Source organism: Chiloscyllium plagiosum, unplaced genomic scaffold (assembly GCF_037043375.1).
Source record: "Chiloscyllium plagiosum isolate Xiang-an unplaced genomic scaffold, Cpla_swu_hap1 HiC_scaffold_2, whole genome shotgun sequence".
Taxonomy (NCBI): Eukaryota; Metazoa; Chordata; class Chondrichthyes; order Orectolobiformes; family Hemiscylliidae; genus Chiloscyllium; species Chiloscyllium plagiosum.
The window spans coordinates 163,767,668-163,787,384 of record NW_028270140.1 but is presented as its reverse complement, the minus strand read 5'-3'; the positions used below and the strand labels follow the sequence as shown (position 1 = coordinate 163,787,384).

Here is a 19,717-nt window from a genome sequence, read left to right as displayed (position 1 = left end):
TTAGAAGACCATGAAGTTGCGCTTTCATTAGGGAGAGATAACTGGTGGTGACCGTATGGTGGTTTAAAATATCTCAGGTGAGGGGCAAGGTTGAGCAGACAGGACCTTCATGATCACCTCAGCCAATACAAGAATTTAAATCTGTATAGTTGGTATCACTCAAGGAGGACAGTGAGAAATTCCCAAAGTATATAGAGAAGTTGTAAAGTGGGTGGATAGTTGGTAGATCTGTTTCAATGTAGAGGTGTATGAGATGAAGTTGCTTGGTAGAAAGAACTTTAAAGGACAACATAAAATTGTGTGCAGTTGTATGCTAGAGGAAAGATGTGATTGCATTGGTGAGAGTGCAGAAGTGATTTACAAAAATGGTTCCAGGATTAAGAAATTTCAATAATTAGGATAGATTGAAGAAGTTGGGACTGTTCTCCTTGGAAAGAAGTCGTCTGAGCAAGAGATTGAAATAGGTTTTCAAAATCATGAGAGAGGTGGACATAAGAAAAAGCTGTTCCTGTTTGTGAAAGGAACAAGAATGAGAGGGCATAGATTTAAAGTGAGTCAAGAGTGATGTGAAAATAAAACCTTTTTTCCTCAATTAATGGTCTGCATATGCAATGTATTGCCTGGCAATATGGAGGAGGCAGATTCAATTAAGGCATTTAAGGGAGCTTTGTAATGATTATTTGGATTTTAAAAATGTGCGAGGGTAGAGGGGAATTAAACAGGAGATTAGCAATAGATAATGATTCTAGTTTGAAGAGCCAGTGCAAGTACATTGGGCTAAACAGCCTTTACACTGTAATAATTTTGAGATTCTTTGTGGAGCTTGGAGGGGAAATTGTTGGAAGTGGTGTTCCCATGCTTCTGCTGTCTTTGTTCTTCAGGGTGGTCGAAGTCATGGGTTTGGAAGATGCTGTCTCAGAAGCATTGAGTCACTGAAGTGCATCTTTTCGATGGATCATGCTGCTTTGACTGCATAAGTTGAAGGGCATGATTGTTTAAAGAAAAAAGAGCTTGTGATGGGGAAAAGATAACTGCAAGGGAGATGGAATAAGAAAGAGACTGTGGAGCATGGCAAAGGAGGTTGGTAAGGGTGGGGTGGGGGAGAAGAAGGAATGTGGAGATGGTGGTTGCATGAAGTGGATGGTGAGGAGACTTATTTACACTACTCTCCCTTTCCAGCACTTGGCTCATAGCCTTGAATGTTATGGCATATAATTTTATCAAGGTTGTGAGTTTTCCACCTCTTCTACCATCCTTGGCATTGCATTCCAGATTCCTACCACCCTCTGGGTGAAAACACATTTTTCTCAAATCCACTCTCAACTCCTAACTTTTAGATGAAAATAGTGTTCTCCCCGCAAAGAAAATCACATCCCCACACCCCACTATTCCTGGAGTTGTCACAAAAGTTAAAAAGTGCTCACAGTTCCCATTTACCTGACCAGATTTGTAAAGAGCACGGGCCAAGTTTCTGTGCTGGAGAAAAAAATATTGTTTATACCAAGTAGTTAGACTCTAGCTACAGGATAAGTGATTATGAGCTGTTGACATATAAGTCTATTAGTAAAAACTCTAATCTCCTTATAAACTCCCCCCTGTATACCAACACACAAGCTGAAGGGGGGAAATGGGTTATTGGCTGACAGGAAAACACCTGAAAGACTTTGTTCCAGAGTTAGGAAACACTTCTACAAACAAATGTTAGTAGAGGGTTGGAGCTTTCTGCCACAAATGGCCATGGATGCTAGATTGGTTGTTACTTTTAAGTCTGGTATAGTTAATTTTTTGTTAAGCAATGGTATTATGGGGATATAGGTCAAAGGCAGCTATATGGAATTAGGCCCCAGATAAGCTACAATGTCATTGAATAATGGAACAAGCTTGAGGGGATGAAAAGTCTACTGCTTATTTGCTGTTGCTGAGATCTTTGATTTTTCTCCTGACCAGCACATTACTTCAGTCACCTTTCTCAGATGTTTCCACTGGTTGTTAAGGGACAGTGGCTAAGTCAGTTATAAAATTTCCTGACTTATCAGGTAAAATTCAAAGCTAACAACAAATGTTGGAGGAAAGATAAACTGTCTTAATGTTTAAGGTTAGTTTTAACTGCAGACAGCATAGGGGCTGCTCCCAAGTTGGAGAAGGACTGGAGCACACTCTCTCTGCAACTTGTTCCCAGTTCCAAGCTGTTTAGATACCTGAAAACCAATCGTACAGTTATTGGCAGGCAAAAAGTCCCGTCATCGATACCGTCATTGTCCTAGACTAATTTTATCGCCGACAAGAGCTATACACCTTCAACTCACTCAAACTGCAATAATTGCTTCAAATAAGGTTTTAAAAAAAGCCCTCTCAGATTTCAATCTACAGATTTTTTAAAAAGCACAAGTGAAGAGTTACATTCCTTACACGTGTGATTGGTGGTATGCAGGTAACAGCAATGCTGTTGCTGCTTCAGCACCAGATTTGTAAGACACACTCCTCCTCTTCAGTTTTGTATTCAAAAGACCTTGTGTAGCCCTGAATATTCTACCTTCCATAAATGTTGAAAGAGAAACTCCTGAAACTGAGTAGATATCATCAAATGAAGGGAATGTCTGCCTATGGTGAGCACTCAATTCAAAATGGTTGAAAACGGTCATCTGTGTGTATTTGGGTCTCTGGATTGATTGGCCAAGCTTCATCAGCCACTTGACAATTCTGGCTCCTTGGTTTTTACGCCTTGAACTTTCATTCCACAATAATCTTTCACTCTTCAACTAATATCGGGTTTTATTAACAGATCTGCCCTAAACCCTTTTCCTTCCATATCCATTTTAAATGTCAAATGTTGTCTAGGTTGTTTTCCTCCTTTGATCCCCTTTCTATCAGATTGCCACATGGTATGGACTGGCCTATTTCTGTGCCAGCAATTTTACTGGCTTTGTGGAGTCACGAGGTGACTTTCTGCAGAAACCTCAGCATCTGAAATGCTTCTGTTGGTGCAGTATTTATATGACTGACTGTAAATTATTGTAAATGTTGGCATTTCAAAAACAAAACACTCTACTGAAAATCCAGTGCTGCTTTCTGAAATTCTTTGTTATGAAGTCAGTCTATGGAGATGAAATCCATGTTGATTGTTTATCACTTTTATTAAGTACCACCATTTTAAGTTGTTTGAACATATGTTGCTAATCTCTGCTACTTTGAAAATTGTGTGTAAATGTTTGTTATGTCAGATTCTCCAGGGTTGGCATAAACTGCTGGAGGCATCCAATGACTTGCTATCCAACTTCCAGTCAAAATGGATGCTTCCACTGGAGCTTCTCTGCTCCTTAAGTTTCCTCTTTTTCTCCCCCTTTGGTCTCTCAGCGGGTCTCAACCTGGTCTACTAGCTGCTTATGGTGGGTCCTGGCCTGGTCTCTTGACAGCTCCATTCTCGCCTCTCAGCCTAGTCTTGATTGATGGGCTGTGAAGGGTTCCAGCCTGAGATCTCGACGGTGAATCGGGACACATGCCTGCCCAGGCTTGTTCATGAGGCGTTGGAGGAGTTTGGGGAGGCGGCAATTTCAACAGTAGTGACAGTATCTGTCAGCAAGAACAGACAGCAGACTGAGATAAGCAGAGGTCTCATCAAAGACTGTTGAACTTTTGATTTTCATAGTTTAAATTACAAAAGGCTTTCATGTAAACTACTATCTGTTTCTTTATTTTTTTTCTACTACTCTATGAAGTAATGCTTAGCTTTTTAATTCTCGATTCTCTTATTGCTTTGTACCTAAGAAGCAAAAACAGAAATTGCTGGAAAGCTCAGCAGGTCTTAGCAGCATCTGTGGAGAGAGAAGCAGAGTTAACATTTTGGGTTGAGTGATCGTTCCTTGGTACCTAAGATGGCGCCATGTGTGGGGACATTATGGACTTTTCACTCTACTTCAGTTCTAAAATCTAAATCTAAACTTGCTGAGCAAGCGAGGATTATGAAGGATAAGCACTATCCCATTGGACATTGTGGGAACTTGCATTTGTTTCAGTGCATTTTGAGTCATAAATCAAGTGAGACTATTGTTCGTTTTTGCAGACCCCCACACATGGCGCCATCTTAGGTACCAAGGAACGATCACTCAACCCAAAATGTTATCTCTGCTTCTCTCGCCGCAGATGCTGCTAAGACCTGCTGAGCTTTCCAGCAATTTCTGTTTTTGTTTCTTAGGTACAAAGCAGTAAGAGAATCGAGAATTAAAAAGCTAAGCATTATTAAGAAGAATAGTCAAATTTGAAGTTGGGGCCTAGTTTCAAGGGAGTTACTTGAATTTAAAAGAGCAAAATATGAATGAAATTAAACCAGCCAGCGGACTGTTAAACTATGGACATCACTGGTAAGTGTTTGATGAGCTTGAGCACCACCTGGTATATTTATCCCAAGGAACTGGCTGAACCATTGCCACCAGACTTAAGTAGCTAGTTTCAGGCTGTGTTTCTGATGCAATCCGTATTTCTGCTGCTCAGGTATTCTGTTTGTAGCCAAATCTGGTGTATAATGATGAGAATGTGTTTGAGAGATAGTTGTCATAATTAGTCATTTACTTGAGAAAAGGTACAGGAAAATTATATATTTGGACAAAGGTTTAAGGTGGGAAAATAGTGCCACATAAGCCACTGTTTCAAATGTTTTATTTTTATGCTCCTGAATGCAGGTTCATCAGTTCAGTAACAAGTCGACAGAAATGGCTCTCAGAGTAGCTTCTCTTGATTACCTGGGAACTGTAGCAGCACGGCTGAGGAAAGATGCTGTATCCTGCAAAATGGACCGGGAGTCAATTGACCGGATACTCAAACAGGTGAGGGGGAGGTTTGGATGGTTAGTTATTGGGGAATAGGAGGGCTGCTTAGTCTTATGGGGTGTTTGGGAGTTGTATATTACATGCTATCATACATTCCTGTGGTAAGGCCATAATGATCAGTCCTGGGGAGAAACCAATGTAAAGTCTTGGGAGACATGGAAATGTGTGGGAATATATAGGAGTTATTGGAGTTAATATGTTTCTGTTGGGAATTCTGATGTTTATTTTAAGAATAATTGACAGGAAATGACCTTTGTCCATCTAGCCTGACCCATATAAAGCTTCGCCCCATGCAAGCATGATCTGCTGAGGGAGGCAATAAACCAAACCAAAAACTCAGGCCAGTATTAGATTAGATTAGATTCCATACAGTATGGGAACAGGTACTTGGGCCCAACAAGTCCACACCGACTCTCCGAAGAGTAAACCACCCAGACTATTCCCCTACCCTATATTTACCCCTGACTAATGCACCTAACACTATGGGCAATTTAGTATGACCAATTCACCTGACCTGCACATCTTTGGATTGTGGGAGGAAGCCCATGCAGACACAGGGAGAATGTGCAAACTCCACACAGACAGTTGCCCAAGGCGGGAATTGCACTCGGCTTCCTGGTGCTGTGAGGCAGCAGTGCTAACCACTGAGCCACCCAGTGTGTCGGGAGAAATCTGAGGAGTTACTATCTGAACCCTCAAGCAGTTGTACGTAGTCTAGGACGTTGCCATGGCTCTGAATTCACTGCCATATGCTTCTCTCATAAGAGGTGATGTGCACCCCAGCTCTTGTTTGACGTTTTACAGCAAATTGCCATTTAACGTATGAGCAAACAATCTGTTTCCGAGATCTATCATTCTCCGGGGAAAAGTACAAACTTCTGATATCTAATCAGGACCCCGGCTTATATAATTTTAAAACTATGACCCTTCCCTAATTTATTTAAATAAATTCTCTACCCAAATTCAATTTGTTCCTTTCATCTTATAAATTCAATTTGGAAAACACTTGGGTCTATATTTTCAAAATATCAAGTAAGAACAAAGTGTTGGAGAAACTCAGCTAGCAGCTTGTTCAGCATTTATCACTCATTCTTAATACCCTTGAGAAGGTGGTGAGCTGCCTCTTTAAAGCACTCACTTGACTCAGAATAGAATGCCAAGATCTCTTTCTAACCACTTCCAATTCTGCTTTTACCACTGTGGTTGATGTATTGGGCTATGGTCGCATGAAATATACAAGATCCTGTACTATTCCAAATTAAACATCACTTACCAGATACAAATTGTGAAGGACAAGCAGTAGTCAAGCAAAGTCAACAATTGTACTTTCACAGATCTGCTATCAGGTCATATTTCCAGCAAATGTATGAAGTCATAGCAATAGATTAGTCATAGCATAGGAAACAGATAATAGGAGCAGGAATAAGCCATTCAGCCCTTCAAGCCTGCTCAACCTTTCAATATATTCTTGGCTGATATCCTAATCAGTACCCTATTCCCAGCCTCTTCCCATACCTTTTTGTTCCCTTTATCTCTAAGAACTACACTTAACTCTTTCTTGAAGTAATTCAATGTTTTGGCTTCAACTGTTTTCTGTGACACAGGAGAACATTTGTTCCATCACGACCATTTCAGCTCTTAAACCAATCCAGTCACTCCCATTTTTTTTGCTCAAGCCCTGCAAGCTTATTCCCTCCAAGTACCCGTTAAAGTTTGTTTTAAAACCATTCATTGTTTTCGTGTACCCCTCCATCAGTGGCAGAGTTCCAGATTATTACCAGACACTATGTAGAAAAAGATTTTTTCACACATCTTCACACCTTCATCTTCTGCACCTTGACTCATCAGCTAATGAGAAGCGTTTTCCCTACCTCATGGGATCATAATCTTGGACCATAAGATAACAGAGCAGAACTAAACCATTCAGCCCATTCCACAGACGCACTAACCTCTGCGTGAAAAAGTTTCCCCTTAGGTCTCTTTTATATTTTTCCCCTCTCACCCTAAACCTATGCCCTTTATTTCTGGACTCCCCTACCCCAGGGGAAAGACTTTGTCTATTTACCCTATTCATGCCCCTCATGATTTTGTAAACCACTCTAAGATCATCCCTCAGCCTCCGACGCTCCAGGGAAAACAACTCCAGCCTATTCAGCCTCTCCCGAAAGCTCAAATCCTCCAACCCTGGCAACATCCTTGTAAATCTTTTCTGAACCCTTTCAAGTTTCATAACATCTTTCCGACAGGAAGGAGACCAGAATTGTATGCAGTATTCCAAATGTGGCTTAACCAATGTCCCATACCATGACCTCCTAACTCCTGTACTCAATACTCTGACCAATAAAGGAAAGCATACCAAATGCCGCTTTCACTATCCTATCTACCTGCGACTCTACTTTCAAGGAGCTATGAACCTGCATTCCAAGGTCTCTTTGTTCAGCAACACTCCCAAGGACCTTATCATTAATTGTATAGTGTGTCTTGTATATCTCTGTTGAATTTCTCCTCAATCTCCTTTTTTCTAAGGTGTTTAATCACCCCAACCTTGTCAACTTAACCTTGTAACTAAAACTTCACATCCTCAAATTACTCTGGTACATATCTTCTGCATCCTTGAGACTCTTGCATGTTCCCTAAAGCGTGGTGACCAGAGCTAGATGCACTCTTTGAATTGATGCCAAGCTAGAGTTTTTATACATGGTCAGGATAATGTCCTGCTTCTGTTATCAATGTCCTTATTTATAAAGCTCAAATTCCAGTTTACTTTTCTAAACAATTCATGCAATATGTCCTGACACTTTCAAAGAACGATGGACTCCATCCTCGCCCTCAGTCCCTCCGATTCTGCACACACTTTTCATTGTGATGTCAATTTAGATTAGATTAGATTAGATTAGATTAGATTACAGTGTGGAAACAGGCCCTTCGGCCCAACAAGTCCACACCGACCCGCCGAAGCGAAACCCATCCATACCCCTACATTTACCCCTTACCTAACACTACGGGCAATTTAGTATGGCCAATTCACCTGACCTGCACATCTTTGGACTGTGGGAGGAAACCGGAGCACCCGGAGGAAACCCACGCAGACACGGGGAGAACGTGCAAACTCCACACAGTCAGTCGCCTGAGGCGGGAATTGAACCCGGGTCTCAGGCACTGTGAGGCAGCAGTGCTAACCACTGTGCCACCGTGCCGCCCACAACAGAACATGAGATAATATCTTATCCTTCCAAGGACACTGATCATTGTACAGAATAACACCATTCACCATCATGTCTGTGTCACTCACCATAGAAGCAATTTACTTGTGCTATTTCCCAACGTCTTCCTGGAATTCTCCCTGGAATCTTGCATGTTGTTCTTCCTTTTCAGATAAAAAGACTGTAAGATGCAGGAGTAGAAGTGGGGCCATTCAACCCATTGAGCCTGCATCACCATTCACTGAGATCATCATTGATTTTTGTTAATCTTCAACTCTACTTTCTTTTTCTCTCGATTCTTTTACTAATTATCGCAGTCTTAAATATGCTAAATGACCCAGCCCCTCTGGTAAAGAAATCCCATATTGACTACCCTCAGAATAAAAAATGGTTTCTCATCTCTGTCTTAAATATATGACCCCTTATTTTTAGATGATGACTTAGGGAGCTAAGCTGTCCCACAATGCGAAACAAACTTTCTACTTTGTCAAGTCCACTAAAAAAAAATTGTTTTAATAAGACTGCCTCATTCTTTTAAACTCCAATGAGAACAAGCCCAACCTACTCAGCTAAGGTGGTGAAAATCCCTGGATGTCCTCAAGAAAATCCCTGGATGTCCAGTGAATTTTTCCAGAACTTCTTTCAATGCCATTATATCTTTCATTATGTAAGGGGACCAAAAATGTTCACAGTATTCCTTATTTTAACTTTATGCTTTCCTTTAGTTAGCCAATCCCTCATCTATGTGAATATATTTCTACCAACACCAATGTTCCCTGTATGCAGTCTGGTCAGGCAGGGACTGAGGTTCCCCCCACACACCAATTGGCATGCTGATGAATTGGCTTCCAGTTACAGAAGCCACTGCTGTGCACAGACCTTGGAGGTCTTTGGCGCAACGCCAAAAATTGTAGGGAATGTAGCCCAACAACCTGGGCTTTTATTTTGTAAAGTGACCTTGTATTTGGTATCTTATGAAATGCCTTTTGTAAATGCAAATATATTACAAATACTGATTCCTCTTTATCCTTCATGTTTATTACCATCTCAAATGTCCTGATAAATTTGTCAGAAATGTTTTCCCCTTCATGAAGCCATACTGATGCTGCTTGATCATATTATGCATTATTCGAACACAGAGCAGTACAGCACAGGCCCTTCACAGCGCCAGGGACCTGGGTTCGATTTCTGCCTAGGACGACTGTCTGTGTAAAGTTTGCACATTTTTCCCAGTGTCTGTGTGGGTTTCCTCCGGGTGCTCCAGTTTCCTCCCACAATCCAAAGAATGTGCAGGTCAGGTGGATTGACCATGCTAAATTGCCCATAGTGTAAGGTGCATTAGTCAGGGGCATATATACGGTAGGGGAATGAGTCTGGGTGGATACTGTTCGGAGGGTAGGTGTGGACGTGTTAGGCCAAATGGCCTGTTTCCATGCTGTAGGGGATCTAATCTAACATGAGACTGACTGGTCTGTAATTCTCAGGATTATCCGTATTCCATTTCTTGAACAAGATTCTTGAATAGATTCTAAGTTTTCCTGATAACAGACATGAAACTAACTGCCCTGTAATTATTTTGTTTTGTCTCTCATTTTGAAAAAGTGTGTTACACATGCAGCACTCTGGCCCTCTGATACTTTTCCTGATCTTAAGGATTCTTGAAAGAAGACTACCAATATCTATTACCATCCACTAACTAAATCCCTTAATTTACTGGGGTGCAACATATCAGCATCTTGTGTGTTCACATTCTGCCTCTTCCAGCTCCACTCTGGGTATCGTAGTCTAAATTTCTATCCTGCAATGGTGCCCATATCTTTTTTACTTGTTAAGTTTTTAGGTTGTGTGCACAGCCCAGACCATAACAGAAGCCAGCCAAACTTCCATCTGTGGACTACATTCATGCTTCTCAGTGCTGCAGTAGGGCTGCCAATCTCCCACCACCCCCATAATGCTTTCCGACAACCTCTTCTGTCAGGCAGAAGACACAGAAGCGTGAACACGCACCAATGGTTTCAAGAACAGCTTCACTGCATTTAATGACTGTGAAACATTGTAAATAGGCAGCATGGTGGCTCATGGTTAGCATGGCTGCCTCACAATGTCTGGGACCCGTATCTGATTCTAGCCTTGGGTAATTGTGTGGAGTTTGCACATTCTCCCCATGTTTGCATGGGTTTCTGCCAGGTGCTCTGGTTTCCTCCCACCATCCAAACATGTGCAGGTTAGGTGGATTTGCCATGTTAAATTATCCCATAGCGTTCAGGGATCTGTGGTTTACGTGAAGAGTTAGGCTTTGGGGGAGGGGTGAACGGAGGTGGGTCTCAGGAGGGTGTTTGGAGGGTTGGTGCAGTCTTGGTGGACCGAATGACTTCTTTCTGCACTTTAGGGATTCTATGATTGCAAATTATTGTAAAAACCTATCTAGTTCACTATCCTTTTGGAAAGAAAACTGTTGCTCCGATACCTGTACGTGACTCCAGGCTTTCTGAAATGGCCTGGTAAGCAAGGATTGCTGGTTATGGGCATAACATGCTGGTCGAGTCAGTGAATTACAATCAATGGATGAATATAAATCCCTTCTAACCTTTTTGATGTAGAACAGGCCCAATTTCTCAAATATTTTAATATGACCCGATGCTTCTCATCCCTTTGTCATTATCTGCCCCCTCTCTAAAACCTTCACATTTTGCAGATTGGTGAAGTAGCAGAAAGCATAGGGGACTGTCAAAGTATACAGGAGAATATAGATAGTCTGGGGAGTTGGGCAGAGAAGTGGCAGATGGAGTTCAGTCCAGGCAAATGTGAGGTGATCCATTTTGGAAAGTTTAATTCTAGAGCGAATTATACATAAGCAGCAGAACCTTGGGAAAAGTTGATGAGCAGAGAGATCTGCTCAGATCCATTGTACCCTGAAGGTTGCTGCACAGATGGATAGAATCATCATGAAGGCATATCGGACAGGGTCTTACGTATGTGAGCTGGCAGGTCATGTTAACATTGTACAGGACTTTGGTTCGGCCACATTTAGAATACTGTGTGCAGTTCTGGTCGCCACAATAACAAAAGTACAGAGGGTGCTTATGTGGATGTTGCTTGGTAGGTGCCTGGAACACGTTGCCAGCAGAGGAAGTAGAGGCAGGCATGGTCAGTTCATTTAAGGTGCGTCTGAACAGATGCATGAGTAAGTGGGGAGCAGAGGGATACAAATGCTTAGGAATTGGGTGATAGGTTTAGACAGTGGATTTGGATCAGCCCAGGCTTGGAGGGCCAAAGGGCCTGTTCCTGGGCTGTAAATTTTCTATGTTCTTTGTACATCGTTTGTAGTGTGTCTAGTTGAGACTAAATCATTATTTTATGTGTAGTCACTGGATGAATGTCTGTAAATAGGTGGGTACAGGGCGTGTTTTTGATTGATTGAATATGAGCATTGCTGTCAAGGCTTGCATTTTGTTGCCCATCCCCGATTACCTTTGAGAAAATGGTAATGAGAAACCTTGAACTGTTGCCATCCATCTGGTGTTAGGAATCAAGTTCTGGGAGTTTGATCCAGTAGTAGTGATACAGTTCCAAATCAAGGTGGTAAGTGGCTTGGAGGGAAACTCTCTGCTACCCTACTCCTTCTTCTAAATAATAGTGGTATTGGGTTGGAAGCTGCAAGGAGCCTTACTGCAATGCATGTTGTAAATGATACACACTGCTGCTGTTACAGGTTGTGGTTGAGGAATGCATGATATTAGATGTTATGAGATTATTTTGGGAATTACAAAATCTGGATGCTTGCTAATGGTTATAATCCTACAGGTTTCAGGGATAGAGGATGAAGTTCAGCAGCTTCAGAAAGCATTGTTGGATTACCTGGATGAGAATACAGAGACTGACCCCTCGCTAATGGTAAGCGAAATCTAGCTACTCAATATATTTATCCCGTTGTAGAGGAATTCAGATTATCCTTACAGTGCCTGGATGTGGGTGGTCGGTGCCAGGGGTGGGGGAGGGGGTGTGTGTGTGTGTATGTATTGAGGGGTTAATAGGTGGGCTAGGTTTAGGCAGAGTTCATGGGTCGGTTAGGGTTAGGCTTGGTTAATGAGCAGGTCTAAGCGATACTATTGGGGATGTTAAGGGACTTTTTGTTCCTCGCCAAAATAAACCTTCATTCATAACATCAATGTCTGGACATGAAATTTTGTTTTACTTTCCGTGGGATTGACTACATTCGTGTGGAGAGAATATTAATTCATGACCCAGAGTCTAAGAATTGCTGGTGAAATTGTCACAATTTGTTTTCCATTGTAAACTGGATTCAGTAACAGTCCAATTTCAGTCTGATATTCTGCTACAGATCCTGCAGTAAGTTCGTGTTTGTTTTTAAGTTTGCTAGGAAATTTTACATTGCACAGTGGTTTCGTGACACTACAATGGAGACAGAGAAGGCAATGAAGTCACAGAATCAGAAAGATGATGATTCTTCAGATGGAGCACAGCATGCTAAGGAGGTAGAATCTACAGGCGAGATCATGCAAAGAGCAGAAAAACGCAAGAAATTTCTTCGCTCTGTCATCAAAACTGCCCCAGCTCAATTTAGTACCCTAAGGTAAGCTGTGTAGGTTGGGAGGATTATATTCAAAATTGGACAATGGACTGGCCCTGCAGGTTGGTTTAATTATGAAGCATTTATAGTGCAGTATAGGACTTGGATTGATTCTCCTGCTTCTGCCCTTACGTGCAATTCCAATGTGACTATATCTGGGCTGTTACTTCAATATCACTTTTGTACCCTGGCTCCATATTTCTTGATTCCTTGAGAGATCAGCAAAGCTATAAGAGAATGAGTACTTCATAATTTTTTATTCAGGAGCAAGCGACCAACAAAACAACAGTAACAGTGGAAATGATCAAAATAAAGTATGGAGGAAAGTTAAATGATAGGTTGACTACCCTTGAAGTGGATACATTTCCTGGCTTGGATGGCTAGAGATAAAAAAAGGTTAGAGACAAAAACACCTGCAGATGTTGGAAGCCAAGGTAGACACATGGGAGGTTGGAAGAACACAGCAAGCCAGTTGGCATCAGGAGGTGGAGAAGTCAATATTTCGGGAAGAAGGGTTACACCTGAAACGTTGACTTCTCCACCTCCTGCTGCTGCTTGGCAAGCTGTGTTCTTCCAACCTCCTGCATGTCTGGCCTGGATGGCTAACATCCCAGGTTAAGGAAAGTGGGGATGGTGATTGAGAAGAGCTTGCCTTGGTCTTACATTATTCTGAGATGAGTTCAAGAGGAGCAAGAAAAGATATAAAGTCAACCTGAGCACAATCCTCTGGATGTAAATGTCTTCCCTAGTCCTTCTATAAATTACTTAATTCCCAGGTAATTGACCTCTTGGCCATAGGAAACTGATTATCTACTCTTATCTAGACACCTCATTATTTTGTGCAGCTTTAATATAAGAGGTTTACAGGTAACTTAATAAAAGAAAAAAACCCTACTTATCCAATCTTATCTCATAATTGCATTTTTCAACATGGCAACATTCTTATAAATCTCCTTTGCACTGTTTCAAGAGCACTTGCATCTTTGTGGTGCATCAATGCAGTGACCAGAATGGTACACAAAATTCGAACTGTGACCTAGCTTGTGTCTTGGTATAGTTACAGCATTAAACCCCTGTTTTTGTATTCTATAGCTCATACTGTGCAGTGAGGCATTTAATATGCTTTCTTTACCACTATATCCATCTTTCCTACTATTTTCAAGAACTTGTGGATGTGCAGTCCAAGGTTGAAATGTAGGCTGTTATGATTTACAATCCAGCTAATGTTATTTTCAGGCAAGTCACAACACTGGAGTTTAGAAGAATGAGATGGGATGATCTCGTTGAAACTTACAACAATTCTAACAGGACTAAAGGGGAAAGGGTGTTGCCAATGACCAAAGAGTCCAGAACCAGGGGTCTTAGTGTAAGGATAAGAGCGTTAAAAGTGGGAGACCTTTTAGGGGTTGTTGTTGGGACCCTTGCTGTTTGGTATTCTCATTAATGACTTGCATCAAATGTAGACGGTATAATTAATAAGCTTGCAGATTACAGAAAATTGGCATTATTGATAGTGGGGAGGACTGTCTCAGGCTACAGTACGATATTGATCAGCTGGTAAATTAGGCAGAGCAATGGCAGGTGGAATTTAATCCTGATCAGTGTGAGGTAACAAATTTTTAGAAGGTTAAGTAAAAGAAAGGTTTACACAATGAATGGCAGTATCCTAGGGAGAACTGCGAAACAAAGGGATCTTGGTGTACAAGTCCATAGATCTCTGAAATGTCAGTGCAAGTAGATAGGATGGTGTAGAATGCATACAGACTGCTTACTTTCATTAGCTGGAATGTGGATTTTAGGAGCAGGGAGATTTGTAGCAATTCCATTGAGCATTGGATAGGCCACAGATGGAATACTATGTGCAGTTCTGGTTGCAACAGTATTGGACACATGATTATACTGGAGATGGTACAGGAAGTTCACCAGGTTGTTGTCTGGAATGCAAACGCTCAGTTATGAGAAGAGACTAGATGGATGGAGTTTCTCTTCTCTGGAATACGATAGGGCGACAGTAGATCTGATTGAGTATACAAAATTGAAAGGAATGGATAAAGTGATAGTGAAAATCTTTTTCCCATGGCAGATGGGGTCAAATATTTAATGTGAGGAGTCAGTGCTTTAGAGGGGATCTGAGGAAAAATGTTTTCACTCAGGATGGTTGAAATCTGGAACACGCTACTTGAGAGGGTAGTGGAGATATGTACTTTAACAAGCATTGGAACAAACACTTAAAGTAGCCAGGCATACTAGGCTATGGACCAAGTGCAAGTAAATGGGATTTGTCTAGTTTGGTGCTTATTGGTCAGCATGGACATGGAGGGCTGGAGAATCTGTTGCTTTACCATATGTCACTATGATACTGGAAAGGCCATTTAGGTCTGAGATTAGGAGATATCTCTTTATTTGAGTATGATGAACTTCTGGAATCTTCTGTGACAGAAAGTGATTGAGGCCACAATATTGAATGTTTGCAAGAAGACGACAGATCTAGTTCTTGAAACAAAAGGAATCAAAGGATTTTTTTCTTCGTTCATGGGATGAGAGCATTGCTGGCTCGCCCAGCATTTACCATCCATAATAGCCTAGAATACATTTAAGAGCCATTCACATTGCTGTGGGTCTGAAGTCACATGTAGGTCAGACCAGGTAAGAAAAGACAGTTTCCTTCCCTAAAGGACATTAATGAACCAGATGGGTTTTCCCACAATTGACAATGGTTTCATGGTCACCATTAGACTCTGAATTCCAGAGGTTTATGAAATTCACATTCCACATATGCCATGGTAGGATTCAAACCCAGATTCCCAGACCATTATCTTGGTCTCAGGATTAACATTCCAGTGATCATGCCACTCAGTCATTTCCTCCCCACCTAACGAGGTAAAAAACAGGAACAGGGCACTGAGTTGGATGATGAATTTGAAGGGCTTTCCTTCCCTGTCAAAATACCTTTTGTGCATATTCACATGACGCACTTTGTGAGATTTCTTTCTGTCTGCAGTCCTGATCAAATTGTTCATGCCACACAATCTACTTTCGATTTGATAAGATTCACTAAGTCTTTTAAAGGTTCACCTCTCACTGAAAGTAACACTAACACTTGTTATCTCCGATAGCAAAATTGAGAGTTTTTGATTTCTTGTCTGCTTTCTATTTCATTGTATGCTATGATACTTTTAAATGCAGTCTAGCCAACTCCCTAAAATCTGACACGTAGTCCAAAATCTGACATGTAGTTTGAGTTCTGACTCACTAATTTCTCCTTAACTAATTTTAGTGGTCCTCACACTTATGCCCAAAAACTAATTCAAAGGACTGAATTTGGTCGATTCATTTGGTGCATCTCTGATCACAAAGTACAAACATAATTCCTTTATTCCAGTTATCTGGATAGTCTTGACAATAAGCCCTTAACATGGTCTTTAATGTCTGATACCACCTTTCTAGCACTCCCTGTAATTCTAGGTGGTACACAGTACATTTGAATTGTTTTATTCATAAGCTGTTCATAACTTCCTTGAATAATTTTGATATAAAATTTGACCCTTGATCTGACTGGATCTCTGTGGGTCGTCTATATCTAGTGTAAAAGTTGAATAATTCCTTTCTAGTCCTTTCAGCTGTGATATTGCGTAATGGAACGTCCTCTGGAAATCTAGTGGACACATCCATTATTGTTAACAAATACCGATTCTGACTTTTTGGTTTTGGAAGGAGTCCCGAACAATCAATTAAGGCTCTTGTAAAAGGTTCCTCAAATGCAGGAATAGGTGCTAAAGGTGCAGATTTTATAACTGTCTATGGTTTTCCCATTACCTGACATGTATGATATGCTTGGCAAAATGCAACTGCATCCTTGTGCAGTCCAGGGCAGTATAAGTGTTTTTGAGTTTTATCTTGAGTTTTTCTCACTCCTAAATTACCCCCTAGCGGTAGCTCATGCGCCACTCACAACACCTCCGTTCTGTAACCCTCTGGCAATATGACTTGATGAACTTTCACATCTGCCTGAATATGTGATGGTGTTCAATTCCTCATTAAGATATCATTTTTAAGATAACATTCAGAGAAACATTCAGATTCTTTTTCTGTGTATGCTTTTTGATACAATTGCTGCAACTTTTCATCTTTCTGCTGTAACTCAGTTAATTTCTCTGAGCTAAGGATGTCTGCTTTGTCATTTATCTGCCCCTGGTTTGTCGTCTCCATCTGATCGAACAGGATTAGCAAGTTTTGAGAAGATTTGTAGCACAAGTTGAGGTTCTGGATGTAGGTTTACTCGCTAAGCTGGAAGGTTCATTTTCAGATGTTTCATCACCATTACTAGGTAACATCTTCAGTGAGCCTCCGGATGAAGCACTGGTGGTGTAGCCCACTTTCTATTCATATGTTTGTGTTTCCTTGTGTCGGCGGTGTCATTTCCTGTAGTGACATCATTTCCTACGGTGATGTCATTTCCTGTTCTTTTTCTCAGGGATCCAAGTCAATGTGTGTGTTGATAGAGTTTTAGGAATGCTTCTAGGAATTCTTGTGCATGTCTCTGTTTGGCTTGTCCTAGGATGGATGTGTTGTCCCAATCGAAGTGATGTCCTTCCTTATCTGTATGTAAGGATACTCGTGAGAGAGGGTATGTCATTTTGTGGCTAGTTGATATTCATGTACCTTGGTGGCTAGTTTTCTGCCCGTTTGTCCAATGTAGTGTTCCTGCAAGGTATTTTGTAAATGACATGAGTTTTGCTTGTCTGTATGGGATCTATCAAATTCATTAGCTGCTGTTTTAGTGTATTGGTGGGTTTGTGGGCTACCATGATGCCAAAAGGTTTGAGTAGTCTGGCTGTCATTTCAGAGTCTGCTGATTTCTCAACAACAAACCCAAACAAGCAGACAAAATGCATCCAGAAACCCTAGCCACTCTCCCCTACTCTCAGAAATGACTGCCAGACTACTCAGACCCCTTGGCATCATGGTAGCCCACAACACACTAAAACAGCAGCTAATGAATTTGAAAGACCCCATACAGACAACAAGCAAAACTAATGTCATTGACGAAATACCTTGCAAGAACAAACACTACATTGGACAAACGGACAGAAAACTAGTCACCAGGATACATGAACATCAACTAGTCACAAAAAGACGTGGCCCACTCTCACTAGTATCCTTGCATACGGATGAGGAAGGACAACACATCAATCCTAGGATGAGCCAAACAGAGACATGCACGAGGATTCCTAGAAGCATGGCATTCCAAATGGATCCCATTTACCATCTTCTGTGAAAAAGAACCGGAAATGACATCACTATAGGAAATTACATCACCGCAAGAAATGACATCACCAACTCAAGGAAACACAAACATATAAATAGAAAGTGGATTACACCACCAGTGCTTCATCCAGAGGTTCAGTAATGATACCTAGTATGGTGACAGTGTGTCTGAAAATGCATCTTCCAGCTCCACATCCAGGATCAAGCAGGGTGTCTGCTAATTCCACTTCAACTTTCACATCTGTACTCTTTGACCTGATTTTAACTGGTGATTTTGTAACCTCGTTACCACACAGTCAGGAAAAATCCCAGAATATATGTCCTGCAATAGTTCAGTTGCCTGAGTTTCCCCTGACTGTTCAACCACAGTAGGCAGCACTCCTACCTGTGAACCAGCTATATCTTTAGCAAGGACAAATTGTATTTCTGGAGCTGAGAGTTTGTCCAGTACTCCTACCATGACTTCACTGCTCTTCACTGGACACTAACCTCACTCTACATAACTAAGTGCCTCTTGTCTCATTGTGAATTCTGGTTATTAGTACCTTTTCTGGCAATATCCTTCTGAGGTACATATCTCCTTATCTTTTAACATCAGAGATAAACTTTGATTTATGGACCAACTCATAATCATCAGCCATTTCGGCTGCTAATCTTGCCATTTTAACTCTGCTCTTCCACATGAGTTCTCAGTAACTCAGAAAGTGAATTTTTGAACTCCTGTCTCAGTGCCAGTTTCTGAAGTTCAAACTCACTCTCTTTCTTTCCTTTCCTTTGTCTCCTTTTTCTCTCTCTCTTCTCTCTTTGTCCTGCTAAAACGTTTCGATCTTTTTCTTCTTCTCTTTCCTTTGCTTTTAATCGTAATTCATTCCTGTTTCCCTTTCCTCGTCTTTTGCCACTAATTCAAGCTGCTTCATTTTCAATTACATTTTAGCCATCTCTAAAGATCCTGATGGCATTTCCAGTAAATTTAAATGTTCTGCTATAGCTGTAATTATGTCTCTTTCCTCACGGAAGGAGGCAGCTCCAGTTCCTGTGTCTCTGCTAATTCAAGCAGCTTGGCCTTAATCGCCTTTTTACAAAACTCCCAAAGTCACTTCTTCAACTCCCAGAAAAATCTTGGTGACTGAAAGAGCATTGCTATTCCAAGTACTGTTTAAACCAACCGAATTCAACACCTGGAACAAAAGACACTAGCACACTAGTGGGCGGCACAGTGGCACGGTGGTTAGCACTGCTGCCTCACAGCGCCAGAGACCCGGGTTCAATTCCCGCCTCGGGCGACTGACTGTATGGAATTTGCACGTTCTCCCCGTGTCTGCGTGGGTTTCCTCCGGGTGCTCCGGTTTCCTCCCACAGTCCAAAGATGTGCAGGTCAGGTGAATTGGCCATGCTAAATTGCCCGTAGTGTTAGGTATAGGGGTAAATGTAGGGGAATGGGTGGGTTGTGCTTCGGCGGGGTGGTGTGGACTTGTTGGGCCGAAGGGCCTGTTTCCACACTGTGAGTAATCTAATCTAATCTAATCTAATCTAATCACACACCACTTGCTGCCTTCGAGTCCAACAACCTTAATCCCAAATCGGAACTATAGAACAAATCCTGCAAAGAGTCCCCAATCTGTTATGGACCAGATCAGACCCCCTCAAAACAAATCAAGAAAGTAGCCCACACCCTAACTTTGCTAGTTGTTTTAAGCAGGTGGTGCAACGTGGATATTCCAGGAGAGATGCAGCTGGTCAAACCACTTAGTTTTAAACAAAACAGAACTTATTTACAAGATTACTAAATGAAACACAAACAAAAGAGAACAGAATACCGAATAACTTAACCT

At 41.4% G+C, this 19,717-nt stretch overlaps 1 protein-coding gene across 4 annotated transcripts in view; it reads left to right on the top strand.

The window, feature by feature from the left end:
• Nucleotides 1-19,717, top strand: part of LOC122556264 (nipped-B-like protein) — a 547,720-nt gene that overhangs the window by 330,174 nt on the left and 197,829 nt on the right. For all 4 annotated transcript variants that reach the window (XM_043702901.2, XM_043702895.2, XM_043702914.2 and 1 more), the window contains 3 exons: nucleotides 4,677-4,820; nucleotides 11,831-11,920; nucleotides 12,400-12,620. In XM_043702901.2, the coding sequence (XP_043558836.2) occupies nucleotides 4,677-4,820; nucleotides 11,831-11,920; nucleotides 12,400-12,620 (455 nt within the window). The remainder of the gene's footprint in view (nucleotides 1-4,676; nucleotides 4,821-11,830; nucleotides 11,921-12,399; nucleotides 12,621-19,717) is intronic.